The sequence below is a fragment of the Zalophus californianus genome, chromosome 11 (genome assembly GCF_009762305.2).
Source record: "Zalophus californianus isolate mZalCal1 chromosome 11, mZalCal1.pri.v2, whole genome shotgun sequence".
In the NCBI taxonomy this organism is placed as follows: domain Eukaryota; kingdom Metazoa; phylum Chordata; class Mammalia; order Carnivora; family Otariidae; genus Zalophus; species Zalophus californianus.
The window spans coordinates 111,830,154-111,850,736 of NC_045605.1; the positions used below are offsets into that span (position 1 = coordinate 111,830,154).

The 20,583-nt window shown below is 61.8% G+C and overlaps 2 protein-coding genes and 1 long non-coding RNA gene across 4 annotated transcripts in view; 2 read left to right on the plus strand and 1 right to left on the minus strand.

Annotated features, from left to right (window-relative positions):
- The first annotated feature begins 513 nt into the window (after positions 1 to 513).
- Positions 514 to 1,419, plus strand: INS (insulin). Its single transcript, XM_027579931.1, has 3 exons — positions 514 to 571; positions 746 to 948; positions 1,274 to 1,419. Exons 2-3 carry the CDS (start codon positions 762 to 764, stop codon positions 1,417 to 1,419), a joined length of 333 nt encoding a protein of 110 aa, XP_027435732.1. The 5' UTR covers positions 514 to 571; positions 746 to 761.
- Positions 1,420 to 2,553: 1,134 nt separating this feature from the next.
- The window catches only part of IGF2 (insulin like growth factor 2), a 28,461-nt gene continuing 10,431 nt past the window's right edge, over positions 2,554 to 20,583 (plus strand). The window contains exons 1-3 of one of the 2 annotated variants that reach the window (XM_027579928.2): positions 2,554 to 2,857; positions 11,086 to 11,308; positions 12,686 to 12,949. Coding sequence is in view for 1 of the 2 variants with exons in the window: in XM_027579927.2 (XP_027435728.1) it covers positions 20,268 to 20,429 (162 nt within the window). In the remaining variant the exon portion in view is untranslated. Of the gene's footprint in view, positions 2,858 to 11,085; positions 11,309 to 12,685; positions 12,950 to 20,252; positions 20,430 to 20,583 lie in introns of those variants that run through there. The other variant, XM_027579927.2, reaches the window with a different exon arrangement.
- On the minus strand, positions 13,169 to 15,012 carry LOC113914581. The gene is made up of 3 exons (XR_003517485.1): positions 14,939 to 15,012; positions 14,097 to 14,277; positions 13,169 to 13,288 (listed from the first exon to the last, which is right to left on the minus strand). It is a non-coding gene; the product is annotated as an uncharacterized LOC113914581 (long non-coding RNA).

Genomic DNA, 20,583 nt, shown 5'->3' on the forward strand with positions numbered 1-20,583 from the left:
CAGGGCCTAGCCCGAGTGTCCACACAGCGGCTGGTCCCCAAGCTCGGCCCTCAGTGCAGCACCCTGGGTGCTGAGGGTCTCAGCAAGGTTGCCGTGCTGGGGTGGGGGTAGGGCTGTGAGCAGGGACGAGATGCTCCGCCACACCTCCCCCATGGCCTTGCATCATCCAAGGGGCCCAGGGGGCAGACAGGGGTCCAGGGGCCAGGCAGAAGAAGCCCCCTCCTCTGGTCCCGGGCTCCCCTGGACTAATGTGGAAAATGTGGCTCAGGCAAGGCCCTGGGGGGGTGGGGGCTCTGCTCCTGTGGAGACATTTTCCCCCAGCTGTGAGTGGCCATCAGGCCCCTCGTTAAGACTCTAATGACCCACAGGTGCTGACGACCAAGGAGCCGTTCCCGCAGACCCAGCACGGGGGAAATGATCCAGAAATTGCAGCCTCAGCCCCCCGGCCATCTGCCACCCCACTAGGGGCCCTAATGGGGTGGGCAGTGGGATCAGGAGCTATAAAGCTAGGAGGGCCCCGCAGCACCCAGCCCCCCGGGACCAGCTGCACCCTGACACGGACGGCTAGCAGGTGTGTCCCCGTGGGCTCCTCGTCAGCCTGGGGCTGCCCCGCTGAGGAGTCCGGGGTGTCTGGGCCCCAGGAGGACAAGAGCTCCTACCTCAGAGCGTTTGGGGGCTGAGCACAGGGTGGGGTTCCTGGGTGGGGCACATGACCCTGCCAGCCTCAACCCCCTCTGTGCCCCAGGTCCCCGTCCCCCGCCATGGCCCTCTGGACGCACCTCCTGCCCCTGCTGGCTTTGCTGGCCCTCTGGGCACCGGCCCCAAGCCGAGCCTTCGTTAACCAGCACCTGTGTGGCTCCCACCTGGTGGAGGCGCTCTACCTGGTGTGCGGAGAGCGCGGCTTCTTCTACACGCCCAAGGCCCGCCGCGAGGTGGAGGACCCGCAGGGTGAGCCCCCACGGCCCCCACCTTGGCTTCCCACCTGGCACGGGGGGAAGGCAGGCAGGATCGTTAAAAAGAACAATGACATGCCCTTGGTCACGTCCTGCAAGTGACCAGCTCCCTGGTCAGTGTCGGGCAGGAGGGACGCGTGCGCAGACTCCAGCCTTGGGGCCCCCACCCCCGGGGCCTGGGAACAGGTGGCAGGGTGCATGGGCCCCGTGCCAGGCGGCAGGCACCCTGCTGTCCCGGCAGAGGCCAGCACGGGAGGGTGGGCAGGCAGGGGAGAGCGTTCTCTCCCCGACCCGCTCCCCCCTTGTTTGCCCACCCACAGCGAGGGACGTGGAGCTGGGCGGGGCGCCTGGCATGGGCGGCCTGCAGCCCCTGGCCCTGGAGGGGGCCCTGCAGAAGCGGGGCATCGTGGAACAGTGTTGCACCAGCATCTGCTCCCTCTACCAGCTGGAGAATTACTGCAACTAGGGCACCTCCCCGCGCCGGTGGCCCTGAGACTTCCGTGCCCTGCACCCCAAGCTATTCAATAAACCCTCTGAATGAGCCTTACGGGTGTTGTCTGTGCGGCGTGGGGATTGAGGTGTCAGCCAGGGGGCCGGCAAGACGACTGCCTGGGCCATGGGGGCCCTTCCAGGGACCCTCGTCCTGTTCTCTCTACACCAGCCCCTCCAAGCTTGGCCCCTGCTCACTGGGTGCCCACAGGCAAGCTCCTGCCCTGGGTGCTGTGAGGTCCCAGGGCCCCTGGCTGTTCAGGACAGGACAGAGAAGGGCTCTGGGGGCTCTGGGGGACCTGGGGGGCCTGAGGCACTGGCTGGGAGCAGATTCTCTTAGCTCGAAAGCCTTGAGCTCTCAGGGCCCCCAGAGCACTTTCCAAGGAAAGAGATTGAGAACACTCCAGCAACTTCTCCCCGCCTGGCCCTGCAGTGCTCTACTTTTAGAGCTATTTCTGATGGAGGCTGAGAGGCGGACGGGGTCCTGCAGGGGCAGGGGACAGAGAAGGGCCCAAGAGGCTGCCCAGGGCTGGGCCTTTCTAGTGCCTCTCTGCCACCCCTGCTCTGGGCAGGCCCAGGGCCGTCCCAGCCCCAGCCCAGATCCAGCCAGAGGAACCCACGGGTGCCCTGGAGGAATCAGTAGAAGCCACATGGCAGCCTTGAGCTGAGGGATGGACTCGGACCCCATGGGCACCGGGCAGGAGTCTTGGGCCTGGCACTCAGGGGTGTCCCAAGAACTGCAGCCCACAGGGCCCAGGCTGGGTCTCCCTGCTGCCCCACGGCCCTCTCCTCCTGCTCAGCAGCCCCAGACCAAGTGGTCAGTCCCAGAAGGGCCTTTGGGCCCAAGGATGAGGTCACTTGGGTTCAGGCCTTCAGGGATCCTCCAGTGTGGGTCCACTGGGCACCCCGCCTAAGCCGTCACCTGGCATGCCAAAGAGCCTGGGGGCTGTCTGGGCTGGCCATGGCCTGGGAGGTCAGCGGGTGACCCTGGCAGCACAAAAGTCTGGCCAGCCGGCCACCCAAGCCAAACCAATGTGCGCCTCTCCTGAAGGCTCCGCCCGGGGCCGGGGCTGGGGATGGCTGGGCCGGGGCCCAGGCGCCCGGGCCCCCTGAGGCTGCAGACCATGCAGAGGCGGCCTCGGGGCCAAAAGTAGATCATCCTGCTGGGGCCTGGCTGTCTTGGCAGCCTCCCTGTAGCCCCCAGGTTCCCTCCTGGGCCACCCCCTCCCACGACATCGACACCCCTGGAGATGTGGCCGTCCGCCAACTAGCTCCGCCCCTAGAGCGGACGACCGGACACTGGACCCGGAAGAGGAGGGGAGGAGGCGGCTGGCATCAGCGGTGAATCATCCATGGGAGCACCCAGGTGGCCCCATCTGCAGGGGTAGAGGCAGGGGCGCCCTGCAGGAGTTGAGGTAGGTAAGCACCCGGGGGCAGGCCTGGGCGCAGCTGGGACGGGGAAGTGCCCTGGAGGCAGCAGTTAGCCAAGCCCGTGTCCTGGCTGGCCTGCTGGTGGGCAAGACCCTGAAAGATGACCCAGGTGCCCCCCTCCCCGTCAGGGGCCAGCAAATTCTGTGGAGCGGGGGGCAGGAGTATATGGGGCCGTCTCAGCTGCTGGGACTCACGGTGCAGCTGGTCTTGGGTGGTGCTGGGGACTCGGGGGCATCATTGGAGGACTCCCTCCCGTTGTGGGGGGGGGCTCGGGAGAGGGCTCATGTCCACTGGGATGGGAAAGCCTGCCCACCCAAGAGACACGGGCATGGTGTGCGGCGCCCCCTTGGCCCCCCTGCCTGGGCTGGCGCCCATCTCCCTGTTCCCTCCTGAGACTTACTGCAGCCCTGAGACCCAGGCCCTCCTGCCGAGACTTTCCCACCAGCCTCTCGGCCCCCCGTGGCTGTGTTCTTGGCAAGGTGGGCGCAGGACTCTCCATACCCCCCACACAGACGGATCCCGGGGGCAGGGAGAAGGGGATGCCCATGGTCGCCAGGGTCCCTGGTGGCAGAGGTGGGATCAGACCCAGCCTCCTGCTTGGCACCCCCCTGAGTACTGAACCCCAGATGCCCCAGTTTCCCAGAGCCCCCGGGTCACCCCATGGAAGCCAGGCCCACAGATCTTGGCTCTGCCACCGCCTCCAGGCCCATGCTCCGCCCCTTCTGGGAATTGGGAGAACAGTCGTCCCATGTCCTCAGACCCTGCCTGCCCTTGGAACCTGGGCTTCCCTTGCCCGCGGGGCTGGCAGTGGCTTTAAGCTGCATCCAGGCCAAATGCCCCTTAGCCAGGGGCAGCGGGATGTGAAGGAGCAGACCCCTGGCCATGCTGGGTCCCCCAGCCCCCTCACCAGAGGGCCAGGGTCCCCACCCCACGCACCTGCTCTCATGTCTGGTCGGTGTCCCACTGTCATGAGTGCCACGAGGGGTGGGATCTGTTGGACCCATATTCTTAATGGGGAGGCTGAGGCTGGAGCCAGGATGTCTGGCCCTCTGGTGCTCACAGTGTGGCTGCCTCCAGGCTGGCTCCCCAGATTGCACCTGCTCCTGGCACCGATAAACTGGCACTTCCGCCTGGCCCTTGGGGCAGTATTTGCCTTGTCCTGTTGGTAAATATTTACCGTCCTCACAGTTCTCCAGGCCCGAGCAGACCCTGAGGGGCAAGGGAGGCAGATGCAGGGATGCCGGAGTGCCCCCCCACCGCCGCCCTTGGAGGGTTGGTGCCTGGGGGGGCCGGTCCAGGAGAGGGAGCGAGCCCAGGAACCAGTGGCCCGAGCTCCTGGACAGGCCCCCTGGCAGAGCCCGGGCTGAGCCCTGGCCAGCATCTGTGTCCCGCCAAGCTGTGAGGGGAGACGCCTGTGTCCCCACCTTAGGAAGCCTGCCCTCGGACCCAGGCCTGGTCAGGCCCCCAGCGCAGGTGGCTCCCCTGAGCAGGCACCTGTCCACGCCAGGCAGGGGGACCCCGGGGGGCCATTCGCAGATGTGACCAGCAGAGGGCACCAAAGCCCCACTTTTGCCGCGTGTCCCTCAGCGTTGTCCAGGCCGGCGGTCTGCTCTGAGGGGTCCGGGCCTCTGAACTCCTGCCGTGGGGCCCTCACGGGAGCTGTGGGGCCCTCACGGGAGCTGTGGGGAACGCTGGCTCTAGCGGCCTTGAGGCTTAGGAAGGAGACGGTCTCAGCCCCCCTGCCAAGTGGGGACCAGGCTGGACGAAAGTACTGGGTCCCCAACATTCTGGGAAAGTCTCCAGGGAGAGCCTGGGCCCCGGCCCCCAGGAGGGCGGGGGCCCGGGCCCCGGGGTGGGACGCTGAGGCCCGCGGAGGGGCCGGCGCCCACGCCCTCTCCTGAGGGGTCTGCAGGACACAGGCATTGGAGGCTGCGGGCTGGGGGCCGCGGGTCCGTCAGGCCAGCCGGCCCCTCGAGCGGGGGGGCTTCGGTGCGGCAGGGGCCCTGGGACCTGGGAGGCCTCAGGCAGGGTCCAGCTGGACCCCATGTCCCATGTCCACCCCCGTCCCCACCCAGTGCTGAGAGGAGAGAGGTCGGTTCCAGAAAGAACATTTTGGGGTCAGAGGTGGACAGGGGTCTGGGGAGCACAGAGATAAACAGGGTGGTGGGGGCCGGCCCTCCTCCCGCCCTCCCTCCGGCACTATTGTTTCTGGCCTCCGCACAGGGACAGCGAGGCAGATTCCTTCGAAAGTGGACGCTGACGGGGGTGCCTCCCCATCGTCCCCCGCAGTGTGGTCAGGCTACACTGGCGCCAAGCACCGCCAGCACCCCCCCCCCCGCCCCTCCGGTCCTGAGCTCCCAGGTCACCTGCCAGCCCCAGCCTGCAACTGGTCCGGGGGGGCACCGGTCCCGACGGGCTCTGAGGCTCCACCAAGGGGTCCCTGAGGCTGCCCCCAGAAGCGGGACTCGGGGCTGTACTGAAAGGTCACCCCGCCGTCCCTACCCCCCGAGGCACTGGGCTGAGCCATGGCGTCCTGGGGGCCCTGCTGGGCCCACGGCTGGGCTGCAGCTGGAATCCGTCGGGCGGGGGGTGGACGTGGGTGCCGCTTCCCCAGCTCCCCTCACCCAGGGAGGCTCTGGATGTCCAGACCCGAGAGGCTGACCCCTGGACCAAGGTGACAGGGTCATGGGGGGCTGAGCCCGAGCCCCCATCGCCACACTCAGGGCTCCCCATCCATGAACCCATGAGGGTTAGGCCTGGCCAGGGAGGGAGGTGGGCCTCGAGGCCCCCGGCCCGGGGGTCAAAAGCCCCTGCGCTCCTGGGCTGGCCCCACCCCCTCCAGTGGGCTCGGCTGGCTGCTGAGCCATCAGAACCTGGCGGGGGAGGGGGCCCACATTCGCCGGCCTCACTCTGACCCTCTTCCCGGCCCATCTGTGTTTTTGGAAAACAGAGCCCGCGCCCCAGCAGCCCTGCCAGCTTGTGGCCATCCCCGCTGTGACCCCGAGCCCACTCCTTTGTTCTTCAAAGGCCATCCTCCCTTCAGAACTTGGCCCGGTTCCAGCCCAGCCTCCCGCGGGGCCACCGTGCCTGCCCCCCCAACGCCCAAGGCCCGGTTGCTGAGGGACCTTGGAAAGTCTCTTCCCTCCCTAGACCTCAGGTTCTTGCTCAGTGGGCAGCAAGAACGGGGCTGGGAGGAGGTGAATTTGGGAGGCCTGGGATGAAGCTGAGGCTCTGAGCCTGGGGCTCTGGCATCTCTGACCCTCCCTGACCCACTCTGATACCCCCTGACCTTCCCTGACACTCCACGGCCCTCCCTGACCCTCTCTGGCCCTCCCTGACTTCCTGACCCTCCCTGGCCCTCCCTGGCCCTCCCTGGCCCTCCCTGGCCCTCCCTGGCCCTCCCTGGCCCTCCCTGGCCCTTGCTGACCCTCTGTAGCCCTTTCGGGCTCTCCCTTACCCTAGCTTATGCTCTATAACTCTCCCTGGCCCACTCTGGTCCTCTGTAACCCACTCTAGCCCTCCCTGGCCCTCCCGGATCTTCTGCAACCCTCCCTGACCCTCCCTGACCCACCCTGGCCTTCCATGGCCCTCCGTGATCCTTTGCAATCCTCCCTGGTCCTCCTTGACCCTCCCTGGCCCTCCCTGGCCTTCCCTGGCCCTCCATGGCCCTCTGTAACCCTCTCTGGCCCTCCCTGACCCTCCATGGTACTCTCATGAGGTCTGACATGCTCAACTCATCAAGGAGATCTTTAAGGGGCAGGGGTGGGGCAAGGGCAGAAAGGCCCTCTCCAGGCCTAGAGGATGGGTTGGTCCTTGGTTGCCCATGAGGGTGCTTTCTGGACCCCAGCCCAGCTGTGAGGAAAGGAAGTGGCAGAGAGGCCAGGCTCTGGAGAAAGGAAGAGTTGGCCGAGAAACTCCTCAGCTCTAGCCACACAGTCAGAGCTCAGAACAGAGGGCAGGCTGGGAGGCTTCCTGGAGGAGGTGTCTTGTGCCCCTACACAGGCATCTCAACCTTGAGGACAAGTCCATATCAGGCTGTTGCTGTGGGTCAGGTACAGCTCATGCCACATTCCCTGGAGCCACAGTGGCAGCTGTACTTGCACAGATGCCCCCCATACCCTTCCTCGTGGCTGGGCACGGGCTAGTCCCGACCAAAAAGAAGGGACAGGCTGAGGTCTGGAGAACATGATGGGCCGAATCCTGTGAGTGCCTCCCCTCACCTCAAGCCTCAGCATATCAGAGCCAGCCAGAGTGTCCACCCAGGCCAGTGCCATGCTGAAGGGGGAGAGATGTTTGGCTAGGTGGGCCAGGGTGTAAGTCCCTGCTCTGCTGCTCCTGGCTGTGTGGCCTTGGGAAAGTTACTGAACATTTCTGGGGCTCAGTTTCCTCATCTCTCAGAGGGAAATCAGAGGAGGCTGTCCTTGCCTTGGCTGCTGAGAGGGCCCAGCATGGTGCACCATGTGCGCTGGGGAGCCCCCCAGGGCCTGTGCCAATCAGCAGGCCTGCCTCTCTGCGCCATCAGGTCCTTCCCTAGCAGGATGCCACTGTCATCCCAGGAAAGCATCGTCCCCAGTGGGCCAGGCATGTGGGTGAGGAGTCGTGGAAGGCCAAGGCCAGGTTTAGGCTCAGCGATCTGTCCTGGCTCCGCTGCTTGCTTCCCGTGTCCAGCAAGCTGTCCCTCTCTGGGGCTTGGTGGCATTGGGACAGCCTGTGGGTCTGGTAGTCCTCCCAAGATCATGGGCAAGAGGAAGTGGATGCGGTCCCCGCCATGTGGCCCATGGGTATGTGGGGGGGGGGGTGGTCTTGCCAAGAGGACCAGCTCCCCAAGGGAGGAGCCTCAGGGCTGAGGTCCTGGAAGGTCCCCATGGAAAAGAGGCCAGGAACGGGGCAGAGACCAGGACCAGCCAGGGCCTGCCGCTGCGCTACCAGTCACCTAGGCTGCACCCCCATATGGCGCCAGGAAAGAATGTTCTAGTGCCAACAGTGAGGGGAGTCAGGAGCAGATACACATTCACATCAGGAGAGTATAATAGTGAGTGTTTATTAGCGTTTACTTTGTACCAGACACTGATTCCAGGCCTCTGTGTCCTGGCACATGGAACTCATGAGATCAGGGGAGGCGGAGGCCCAGGGGGTGACCCAGCTTGCCCACCTCCACGGGCAGAGCCAGAACGTGAACCCTGTCAGCCTCCAGGCCTCCTCCTGCCCACTGCTCCCCTCCTGTCCATCATGCCTGGCGCCCCTAGGGCCCTCGTGATGCGGCCTGGGGGCCTTCAAGCCTGTAGGCAGCCCCCAGCAATCTCCCCTGGCTGGTCAGACTACCTGCTGCACAGATGCAGGAAGCTGAAGGTATCCGACGGGACAAAATCTAGCTTGTTCAGGATGGGGTTCTCTCCATTCCTGGGTTTGGTAAAGGGACCCTGTTGTTATCCAGGAGGCACTATTACTGATTTAAGGGAAACTAGGCTTTCTGAGGCAGCGGATGCACTTCTACAAGTGGCCACAAGGTGTCGGGATCGGGCCAGATTTGGAAAACCCTGCTCGCAAGAGGGCTTGGAGAACAAAATTCAGCCTACCCCTGCTCCTCCCAGGGTCTCTGCCTTGGGAAGGGGGTCCTAACATTAACATTCTTCCCAGAGCCTCCCAGTAATAGATCTGAGTTTATTCTGATACAAATATAATACGTGCCCCTCTAATTTTCAGAACACAATGATGCTTCTGGAAGGTGTCCCAGGTTGCACCTGTGGTTTGGGGCATCTGCCTTGCCACATCCGCTAGTGTTGGGGAGTCCCCCAAAGGGGGAATTCCCCTAGGCCTCCCTCCACCACCTGTTCTGTAATGCCAGGATGGAAATGGATAAAAGTCTCCTATCTGAGCACAGAAAAGTGCAGAGCCCACCTGTACCCTGATGCTGTAGGGGGCCCCGCTCCGTAGAGACAAATGTCCTTTTGCCCCCTCAGCCCTCTCCCCAGAATACCCCAAGTTGTACTAAGACCGGTGAGCTCTTCTGCTGTAATTCTAGAAGTGGCCACCAGGTGTCAGCATGAGGCTGCTCAAGCAGCCAAGCAGAGGCAACTCTTCCGCACTTGGGATTTCTGGGGGTGCCCCAGAAGTCTGCTGAATAAATGAGGTTCTGGCTGGAACCCCAGGATGGGATGATCCTCTTCTAGGCCCAAAGGCAGTGGGGGCAATGAGGTTTTTGTTATGAGGTGTCCCTGCAAGCTTGGGGGAGAGGTTTAAATTCCCAGCGAGATTTAGTTCAATGGGGCACTCCAAATTTGTCCCTTTTGTGTTCCTTCCCCCTACCTGTATCCTTTATTGGCCATGTGCTCTCCCTCCACCATGGAAAAGAAATGGAATGCAGGGCTGTGGGTCCCAGCCCTCACACCCACCTCCCTGACCCAATGCCTCTAGTCCTGCCTCAGTGGTGCCATGGCTTAGCTAGTCTTCCATGGGCCCTTCCCACCCTGACCTCTATCCTCTGCTCCCCTCTCCTTGCTTAAGCACTCTGGGTTCCAAGATGCTCGTGGATTAAAATTGCCCTGCATGATTCCCTTTTGGGCCAGGCTTGAGATAGGGATCCAGATTAGAGCAAAACTCAGATTCAAGACACTGTTTTGGGGCTGGGAGCTCCCACACTTCCAGGAAATGATCTATGGGTTTGAAAGGCTACTTCCTTTTCAGCCCATTAGCTGCCTGCCTTCTCAGTTTGGTGGGCCTCCTGTGGAACCCTATGTCTGGCTTAGGGTCAGCCCTTACACTCTCCGTAGCTCCACCTGTGGCTTGGAAAATCCCAGCTAAGTCTTCTCATAAGGACCTGGTAGTAGCTCCTTGCAACATCTGGGTATCTTGCAGCAGACACAGGGGACAACACAGGATGCAAAGCCTTCAAGCCACAGAGCCCACAGCAGAGTCAGAGCCAACATGAGCAGGTGACTGCTGTACCCCAAGAACTGTGGGCTGCTTCACACTGACTCCCTTCTATGTGCCCCAGACCTGGCTCAGGACCCTTTAGCATCCCTGCATCCCTCCCTATGCAAGAGTCCAGCAAGGAGTCCCACCTGCCTTCTTCCCATAGGGTTATGTGGCTCTGGAGCATCCGCATCCTTTGGGACACACCTGCCAGATCTGAGTCCCCCCTCAAGTCTATCTTCCCCACCAAAAGTCCTGTCCTCCCAACTGGAAGCCCCATCCCTCCAGCTAAGGAAAGGAGTTCAGGTTAGGGCTTGAGAGAGAAAGGAACAGTGAGTGTTAAACCCCAGCATGTGCCAGTTAGCTGGGTAAGCTGGGGTGCTGGGTGCTGGGGGGTGTGGGACTGGTGGCCTTCTCCGAGGTACACATGTCTTTGCCTCTCAGTGAGTCTTTGCTCTGCTGCCTGCTCTCTCTGCAAGCTTGGAAGCAGGGTTTAAATTCCCAGTGAGATTTAGTTCAATCAGGCAGCACATCTGCCTGCCCCCCTCCCAGGTGCTGATGGCTCTGAGGCTGTACCTTGATTGGAGTTTCAGCCAGGCTCAAAGGCTGTGAACCCAATATCCCACCCTCAGTGCCTATGAGCAGGACTGGTGCTCAGAGCTGCCACCTGCCACCACACTTGTGGTGCAGGGTCCCTATCAGAAGTGATCGGTGAAGGGAGGAAACTCCCAGATGAAGCCCCTACCCCTAAAAGAAGAAATGATGTGAAGGTGCTGCACTGCAGCTGCCTTGGAAGCACTTAAAAAGAGTTTTTTCTGATCACTCTCGAACCCGGCTTCTTTCTGCATATGGCCCGTCGCCATTTTACCCGTGCCACGCCCACCGGCATACCAGGGTGTCAAGTGACTGCCAAGTGTCAATCTCAGGAGGCCCCACCCCCTCTCCACCCCTCCACATAGTCCCACCTCCTGGGGGAGTGCTTCCGGTCTGTGTCCCCGCCCACACACGCCTCTCCGTGGGGTCAGGGGGTGGGCCAAATCTCCACCCCCTTGTGCACTGTGCCCTGGCGTGAGAAGGTGCCACAGCCAGCTGCCCAGTGGCACAAGCACCACCGAGTTGGCGCAAAGCTACCCAATTTGGAGGGACTCGAGGAAAGGCGTGGAGGGGACGAGGAGGTGAGGGGCAAAACTAATTTCAATTGGCGTTTGAGCAGGTGCTGTGCTCAGTGGTGGAGAGCCTCTCCGGCTTCTAGGGGCTATTATAATGCACACTCTAAAAGTGCCCTTCATCGTCTCTCCAGCCTCAGCCTCGTCCCCCTCCTCCTCCTCCACGTCAACCCGGCTGGAGGGTCTGGGCACCACAGCCAGAGCACCCCCTACTTTGGCGGCGACTGCTAATATTGGCCCGACCAGTGGATCATCGGCCGGGCAGCTTCAGCAGAGAGGCTTGGGCACCAGTGACTCCCCGGTCCTCTTTATCCACCGCCCGGGAACTTCAGGGACTACGCAGCGACTAGAGTACAGGTGACTGGGCTTCCCTCCCTCTTCCTGCAGCCTCTGTGTGAGAAACACTGCATGCTGTGTTGAGGCATGGGTGGGCTGGGGGCTTGGGGCAGCTAAAAGGATCCCCATTTCTGCAGGAGGGACAGAACCTCTGCTGTCAGAGGGAAGGCCCAGGCAAGCTATTCTAAGAATAGCCTCGACTTTGGAGGGGACAGGAAATACAAGTGGGGAGGGGGCTTATCTATAGGCTGCACAGTGGCTTTTGCAGGGAAAATAGGTTTTCCTTCACTAATCTGCCAGGCAAAGTGGGAGGGGCAGGGGTGGAGGGTAGGGCTGCTCTTCTCAGCAGGAGTGAACAGCTGTTTTTGCAAATGTAAAAGGCAGGGCTTTTCTGTGTGAGAAGTTTGCAGTTGCTGCACCTCCCCGCCCCCCCCCCCCCCCCCCCCCCCCCGCAATCCCAACCAAAGACAAACAGGAGACTGTGCAGAGGGGCCAGGGGCCGAGATTTTGGAGCAGTTTTTTTTATACCATTTTAAAAGTAAAGCTTCCCCCTCTCCCCACTCCCTACACCTCCCAACCATAACCAAAGAATCCCACTAAGTAATTGGAAAGGAGATTGAGGAGGAGGACAATGAAGGGCCATACACCTTGGTACCCCCACAGCAGGACTGAAAGAGTAAAGCTCCTCTCTCCCTGAAGGCCTGCCTGGTTCTCCTGGTGCCTCTCCTGCCCACAGAACTGTGTGCTGGGGCAAGGGCAATTTCCTGGGGGTGTGCATAATTCTACACATGAAGTTTCTCTCCCTTCCACCCGGGGGTCCCAAACTTCTCCATAGAGCCAGTGTGGTGTCTGTGGTGACAGGTTTCATTCCCCAAGGAAAGCCCAGTGTCCCACCCCAAGGCCGCCATCCAGCTGATTTCTTCATACAGAACTGTGTCCTTTGGTTTATACCTGGCCCCCTCCTTGCTTCCACCCAAGGTGGGAATGTTGGAGTGGGGGGTGTCATATATTGTTATGTGATCCCCCAAGGCAGGCCTTTTGTGTGCAGCCCCCACCCCATGCCCAGGCAGAAGTCCACGCCAGCCAGGAAGGGGCAGCCCAACCAACAGAAGGGTCTCTTGCCTCTTTATGGGCAGGCAACTTTGCAGGCTTGGCTCCTGGGAAGCCCAGCTCTAGGTGAACTGTGGGCCACTTTCCTCTTCCCTTGTCCTTTGAAAAAGGGGGAGCTAGGCGGCCAGAGGGACAGGAAGGGGAGCTGCCACCCAAAACCCTGGCAAGGTGACCTGCAGGCCTTCCCACTGAACAGCCAGTGGACAGGGAGGAAGGGATGGTGCTCTGTCTTGGGGGAGGTTTGTTTTAAAAGTGCTCATCTCAGGAACACCTTTGTGTTTTCCCCAGGGGCCGAAGAGTCACTGCAGAACTCCTTGAGGAGGAGGTGGATCCCAAGCCCCAAGGCCCTGCATCTCATCCAGCAGAGACCCCTGCCCAGGCTACCCCCCAGCCAGCGCCCCAGCCCCAGCCCCAGCCCCAGTCACAATCCGACCCACAGCCGGCCAGAGCTGCCCGAGAACCCAGCCCGGAGGTGAGCTGCTGCGGCCTGTGGCCCAGGTGGTCGCCGCGTGCTCAGAACTGAGGCCCGCAGCCAGCCCCAGCCCCACAGAGGTGAGTGTCTGCAGACCCCCGGGGCAGGGCTGAGGTGTCCACTGGCTTCGCTCTCCAAGTGTCAGCTCCTGGCAGAGGCCTCCTTTCCTTAGGTTCACGGAGCAAGCCCCCCACAAGGCCCAGGGAAGCTGGGGTGTATTCAGAGTCACACCGTGGGCATCCGTGATTCAGGGGGTCTGCTCCGCTCTGGGGTGTCTGTCCCTGGGTCGCTCAGGTGTGGGCACAGCCGCTCCTTGCAGTCTGGGCTCCTCTAGGGGTCCTTGGAGGGGAGCTCCTGGCCAGAGAAAGGCAAGGGGGAGGGAGGGAGCAGCCATGGGGGGAGGGGAGGGCAAGGACAAGCTGGGGACAGAATTGGAGGAAAGAGAACACAAGCGGGTGGCGGGGGAGAATTCATCAATTGGGGGGGCAGCAGGAGCCCCCCCCCGGTAAGCGGGCTTCTGCTGGGGCACCTGAGACCCAGGTCCTCCCTGCCCTGGGCTGCTGGGCTGTGGGGCCTCACACCAGTGGCTTGACCTCTCTGTGTCCCCATTTGTCAAAGTGGGTGGCAATCGCAGACTCCTGGCTGTTCAGCTGTGAGGAGAAAGGGAGGTCGTGCCCCACGGGCGGGCGGCAGAGGGACTCTTGAGTGCTGCGGCCATAGGAGCCCCAGTGTCCCGATTCCATTGTGTTCAGCCGGAGGGGCTTCCTGTGTGTGTGAGTCGGGGGTGGGGGGGGGGACTAGAAAGGCCCTCAGGCCAGAGCGCCTGGGACACTTCTGGAGCAAGCTCGGTGGTAGTGGCCGCGCCGGTTCATGGACAAGGTACTGGGGTGGGGGCACAGGCTGAGCTGCCCTGGAGGGGTGCTCTGCTCCACGGTCCTGGGGAGCTTTGGAAGTGCGGGCGGGGTCGGTCTGTGTCCTTGCGCTGGACCCCAGAAGTGACTGAGGCCACCCTTCAGAGCCGGGGTGGGGGGGGGAGGGTGGGACCCAGCAGGTGACCCCCTTCTAGGTTGGTTGGCCCATCTGAGAGACAGGCCGAGAATGTTCTTTTTAAGGTGCCTTTATTTCCGACACTAAGAAAACAATAGTGGCCTTGCCTGGGTCCTCCCCCCGCACGCCTGCTCAGCCCCCTCCCCTGCGGCCCCCACCCAGCCCCTAACGCCTACCTACTTTTGGCTTTGGTTTATGGAACAGTGGTTTGTGGCGCCTTGTGCCTTGGGTGGCTGGTGCCGTCATCGGGTCCTGGTGGTTCCAGCTGGGTCCTTGGTCCCTCACTTCTAGCCGGGGCTGACGCTGAGCCGGCGTCCCTCCTGGAGCCCAGCGCAAGGTCTGCGCCTCAGTGGCCGGTGCCCTGCGGTGGGTGAGGGAGGGGCGCTCAGGGACCCTCAGAGAACGGAGCAGCGTTTGCAGAATGCTGGGCCGGGTCCCAGGGAGCGGGAGCGGCCAGCTCCCGGTGGTGGGAGGACACCGGGAAAGGAGAAAGACCGCCTGCTGGGAGCAGGGGAGTGAGGGAGCCGGGAGGCAGGCGCGAGAACAGCCGCAGGCCTGGGGCGTAAGGGCCAGGCTCTTAGGGTGAGTCCAAACTGGGGGGGGGGTGATTATTCTTTGTGGAGCATGGGTTTGCGGTCTGCAGGGAGGCGCGCGCTGCCGCCTGGGCTGGAGCAGGACGGGGGGAGGGTGGCTGGCGCTAGGGCTGAAGTTCTGCCAGCCAGGCCCTGGGCAAGAGAGACCCCAGTCCCGCAATATGCTCGGGCTACTGCAGTTCCCTTCCTACCGTGGAGGGCCGGAAGTCGGTGAGAGCCTGACGCTGTGCTGGCTGGGGGCAGTCAGTGCCTTTTTTGAGCCCTAGGGTGACCCGGATCTGCCCCTTCCGAGCCTGCCCCTTTAGCCACACTTTTGACTAAATAAGGCGAGGGTTCAGCGGGCAGCCCCACGGGGGAAAGCGCATGTGCACCCCCCCTCCTTGCCCCCGTGGCTCAGCCTGGCACCCCAAAGTGGCCTCAGCCTCCTACCTCCAAGGTCCAGGCAGAGGCCAGAAGGGCAGGTCTCCAAGCACCGGGCAGAGGCTTCTCCGGGGCAGGCTCCTGTGTGGGCAGAAAGCAGGGGAGGGACCCACTGAGAGGCTGCTGGTGTGGTTGCCCCCCCACCGTGCACCCCCAACCAGGGGGAAAGCCCACGCTTTGGAAAGGGGCTCTCACGTCAGCACCCCTGTCCTACTCTGAGCCTGGGAAGCAGGCCTGGAGGAAAGGTGGGGAGCCCAGAGCAGAGCCACAGGGAGCCCTGTGTTTGTCCATAAGCAGAGGCCCTCCGGAGGATCTGGAATCTGCTCTGGGCTCCCAGGGACCCAGTTCCCTACCCCCAAATTCACAGGTCTCCATGCAGTGGGGAGCGACTTCAAGGCACCCAAGGCTTCTCTGCTGGAGGCCCTCTCCTCGCCCTCCCTCTGTCCCCAGGCACACCCCACACCCGCACAGGCCTGAGAGCCAGGGGCGCGGGAGGCTACAAAGCTGGTGGAGGGGGGAGGGGGCGGTGATGGGGGGGCAGGCCAGATGTTCTTGGAATGGGACACGGGGTGATTGATGCGGACTGGAATTTGAAGGGGGAACATTCCCCACGTGCCTGGGGCTCTGGGTGGAAAATGGGCTGTTTTTCATGGTGGTGGGGGGGGGACGTCTCCCTGTCTTGCCAAAATAACGTGAAGAGTCCCGCACCTGTCCAATGGCATTAACCCCTGCCTTCCCAGAATGTCAGGCTTTGAGCCGCCCCCTTCTAACTGGGGTCCTTCTGTGGGGTGACAGTGGGGACAAGCGATGCCCGCTGGAGGGGACCCGGGATCCCCACCATTTCTCTGTCCCCCAGCAATGCCTTCTTTCTGGAAGCTCCGTACCCCTCAGATGCCCCCCCCAGGGTCGCTGCCCCCCACCTCAACAGTGCTCAGTTCCGAGGGGGTGACCGTGTTTGTGCCAGCAGCGCCTTGCGCCTGCGCTGCTTCAACACTGGCTTGTGAGCGACTGGGCTTTCCCAGCCGGGATATAGCTATAGGCTCTGCGTGGAAATTCTCCTTGAGAAAACGAAAGGAGACCCCTGGCGCCCCGGCCACCGTGCAGGGCTGCCCCCATTCCTTCTCCCCGATGTCTCTCCTCTTCTTCCCCATTCCCTCCCCTCCTTCGTGTCACCCAAACAAAACTGGTTTCGCCCCTGTGTGGGGACTGGTTAAGGCCCGAAGGGCGCTCGCGGAGCGCCTCGGCGCGCGGGGGTGGCCGTCTGGGGTGCTCCCGGGCCCCCAAGCCGAGCCGGGGACGAGCCTGCCCGCGGCGGCCGCCCGGCCGCGGCTTCGCCTAGGCTCGCAGCGCGGGAGCGCGTGGGGCGCGGCGGCGGCGGGGAGCGCGGGGCCGTCCTCGGAGGCGGCCGAGCGGGGAGCCGGGAGCCCCGGGAGCGCCGGGGCGCCGCGCCCAAGTCGCTCCCTCGCGGCTCCCGGGTTCCTCCCTTCCTCCCGACGCCTGCTCGGCCGGGCTGCCGCCGCACGCGCGCTCACGGCGGCCAGAAGGCCAAAGAAAGAGCAGCGATACTCCTTCCGGGGCGCGCGCCCCGGGGAGCCCCGCGCTACCTGCCCGCGCCGCCCGCGCCGCCCGCGCCCGCGGCCCCCGGGGAGGGCGCCACTGCTCCGCGCGCGAGCCCCCAGACGCGGGGGGAGCGGCGGCGGCGCGGCGCCTCCCCGGCCCCGGGAGCTCCGCCACTCCCGTGCGGCCCTCCACCTCCGGGGTCCCAGCCCACCGAGCGACCTCCCTGCTCCCACCAAACGCGGACGTAATTTTTTCTGGGATCCTCCAAATGTAAGGCTTGCTCCCAGGTCCTCCAAACACATCCAGCGTTTCCCCAGGCCACAAGAATTTTCTTGGACATCAATTTCCGGGGACCTCGAGAAAAGCAAGGCCCCCGCTGGCTTCCCCAGATTCACCTAGTGGCCTGGAACCCCAGACTCATTGGGCAGGCTCTTAACAGCCGTATATACCATACTCCAGACCCCAGCGGTTTACACACCGCCAACCCAGGATCCCCTACAATTTCAACGTTAACCCCGGGTCCTGTGGTCACGCTGACCAATTTGCCTGGCTCCCCAGAAGGAGGACAGTGTTTTTCTGGCACTTAGGCGCCGTCTCTCCAAAACAAGTGGAGCTTTTTCCCTGTGCCTCCATAATTTTGGACCTTAACTGCAGGGTCTCCCAAGCTAGTATACTTGTCCCTGTTCTGGCTCCCCCACACTGAATCCCTGTTTCCCCGGGCTCACCACAGTTTAGGACGCTGCTGCGGGGTTCCACAAATTTATCGGCATCAGCCCGGGTTCCCTAAATTTTACACAAAGATTCCCAGGTCCCCCCAATGCACGAAGCAATTTTCCCAGAACCCTCAGAGTTTGAACGTGGCTTCCTATTCCTTTCCTAAAATTGAGGCATTGCACCCAGCGCACAGCAGGCCCTTTTCTCAATCCTAAATAGTCTGCGCTCTGGTTTCCTGACTTCCACAAAGTTGGGAGGATGATTTCTGACCCCCAGATCTCACTGAGCAATATTTTTTGTTGGGGGGGGGGCATGAAAATTCGGCACGTTCGTTTACAGGACTCTCCAAGCTTCCTGGCCACTAATCAGGTCCCTTACGGGTTAGACGCTGTCACCCAGCCCTGGAAAGCACACTGAGCAATTACTGGAGATGTGCTTCCTTGTGGCCCTGTGGGTTGGGCAGATTCCCCTGGGCACTCCATGCAGGAAACAAACCCTTTGCACAAAGCCTATGTCTCCTTGTACCGGGCTCTGTTGGGTGTCCCCAGTAACCAAATATTGGGAACATGTTCTCTTCACCATAACATTTTGAGTATTAAAATATTCCCTGTGTCCCACTGGCTTACTGACAAAAATCCAGATTTTCTGAAATTCAAGCAGTGATCTCAAACCCCAGGATGACACTGGACCCTTTTCCTGATCCTTTATATTTGAACATGCTGGGCTCTCTCAAATATCACGCATTGCCGTCCAGGCCTGAAAACACAGTCAGTACTACACTCGGATCACAGAAAGACACTGATTTCTTGGACTCCAGAGCATTCTGCATACCCACAAAGTCACCCAAAATGTAAGCAACATTTCCTGGGTCTCTCACACACTGCAAGCTCCCTGTAGATCACCAATTTTGGACACTGATTCTCCAGGCCTCACAACCTACGAACTCTTAATCCTTTTCCCCTAAAACTTAGATATTGACCCCCAGTTTTCCTGAGGACTCTGAGCAACTTCCCTGGATCTCCAGATTCAAAAATTAGTTTGCTGGGGCCTCCAAATTGAGACATGTCTCCCAGCCCTCCAAAATAAATTGGGACCTCCCCCTCCACAAAACAACTGAGCTTTTTTTGAACATTGATTTTTGAGTCACCTGATTTTATGACCCTTGCTCCCCAAGTCCCTCTAAATTCAGGCAACTTTCCATGCCCCCCCCCAGATGAAAATGTCCAGGGATCAAAAAATATCCTAGAAACCCTAGGTCTTATGGGCCTGTGTCCTACAAGCTTCCAGGCTATTACCAGTGGTCCCTGAGATTTAGACATCTGCCTCCATTGGACAATTCCCAGGGATCCCCAAAACTTGGGACATGTTTTGCTAGGGTTCCCCAAATGCAGACAGTGACCAAGCAAACAGGATATTTTTCCTGCTCACCAAAAATAAACTAATTGAAACCAATTAAAAATTAAAATATAAGCAGACATGGATGTTTCTGCATTTCCCAAATATACTGATCACACCCCAGGTTCCCCCAAGTTTAGACAGTGTTTCTTGAGTCTCTAAAGGACACTGTGAATTGGCCCCAGACCATGACAATTAAGGAGGTTACTTCCTTGCCAGCACCCACTTCCAGGCCACTAATTTTGCATTTCTAAATTGTGGAAGTAAATCTCTACTTCCCTCCACCACACTGAAATTTCCTAGATCCCCAAAATGGGTTCAGTGTTTCTCTTCTCCCAGTTTCAGATAATGTGCCTCTGAGGTTCCCCCCCCTCCACGTTTCATGCTGAGAATTTTCTCAGAGTCACCCAAAACCTATCTCCCACAAATTGGCCTGGGGCTCCCCTAAGCTTGTTGACCAAGATGCTGGGTCCCCCATATTTTAGAATCGAATTTCTTGTTCCCTCCCCCCCCCCCCACCCACCCTTTGCACTGAGCAATGTCCCCTGATCCTTCAAACTTGGACCCTGGATCCTGAGTCTCAAATGTTGTCACTGATTACAGTTCCCCACACACCAACGGGGCCTCCCTCGGGTCTCCTGCCTCGGGACACTAGTGCTCTGAGCCACAAACCAGACAGAGCTCTGACTTGCGTTCCCGACATTTGGGCATTGTTCCTGGCCCGCCGGCAGCCCTCTGCACTTTTTCCAACCCCACGCGCGGTGGGTACTGGTTTCAGCCTCTCTTCGTCTCCTACGAAGACCCCCCGAGCTCCTCGGATTTGGGAAATTTCTCTCTCTATTCCCCAACACACTTGGCCCGGCAGCGTGTCCGCCAGGACGTGGGCAGTGCTGCTCCCGCGTCCAGGAAAACGACTGGGCATTGCCCCCAGTTTCCCCCAAATTTGGGCATTGTCCCCGGGTCTTCCAACGGACTGGGCGTTGCCCCCGGACACTGGGGACTGCCCCCGGGGTCTCGCTCACCTTCAGCAGCGTCCACCGCCGCCGCAGAGAGCTCGCTCGCTGCCTCGCCTCCTCGTGCGCCCGCGGACGCAGCTTCCAGCCTCCAGCCTCCAGCTTTGCGGTGAGCTCCCCGCTGCCTCCGCGGCCCCGGCCGGCTTCCCCGCCCGCCCCGCCACCGACCCGCTGGGGCCGGCGCTCGCCTCGGGCGGCCGCCGGGGACACCAGAACGGGGCGCAGGAGCCTGTTGAGGGCTTGCGGCTCGGCGGCCGCGCTCGCTGGGACCTGGCGCCCCGAAACCTGCGCCGCTTTCGTTTGCTCTTTGCAAAGATCACAGTAGTGGGGAAGGTGCCTCGGTGGCCCCCAAAGCGGGGAGGGCCGGGCGCTGGGTCGGAGGGACGCCGAGGAGAGGCGCACCCCGTTTGGGCGGTGCGGCGCCTCCAAGTCCGCCGGGCAGGGTACTTGGGGAGGCGCGCGCCGAGCGCGGGCGAAGTGATTGATGGCGGAGCGAGGGGGCGAGCCGGCGCGGGCTTCCGCCGGCGGCGTCCCCTTCCCCTCGGAGAGGCGCGGGTGGCCGGGGCGCCGAGGGGCAGGCGGGGCGCCGGGGCTTGTGCGTGGTTTTGACTTGGTAAAAATCACGACTTCTTTACGTCGTCCAAACTCTCCAGGAGATGGTTTCCCCAGACCCCCACATTATCGTGGTGGCCCCCGGGGCTGAACCCGACTCTACGCAAGTCCAACGCACTGAGAACAGGGGAATCATTATCCGGATATTTTGGGTGGGCCCCAAAGTCGAGCTGCTTAGACAAACCCCGGTGAGTTCGGTCATGCAGGTAGGATTTCAGCGCTGTTTCCCGCCCTGCTCTTCCCTCCCCGGCCAGGCGCAGCCGCGGCAGGCCCCACGTCTGGCTCCCATTTGGGCCTGGCCGGGCCGGGCCTCCCCAGGAACCGCACCTGGCGGCCGCCGCAGCTATACCCCGGCTCCCG

Bases quoted from the DNA above. Each gene is read 5' to 3' on its own strand.
- INS (XM_027579931.1), top strand. From the start codon at position 762: ATGGCCCTCTGGACGCACCTCCTGCCCCTGCTGGCTTTGCTGGCCCTC. The intron at 949-1,273 runs GTGAGCCCCCAC...GCCCACCCACAG, and splicing joins CGAGGTGGAGGACCCGCAGG to CGAGGGACGTGGAGCTGGGC.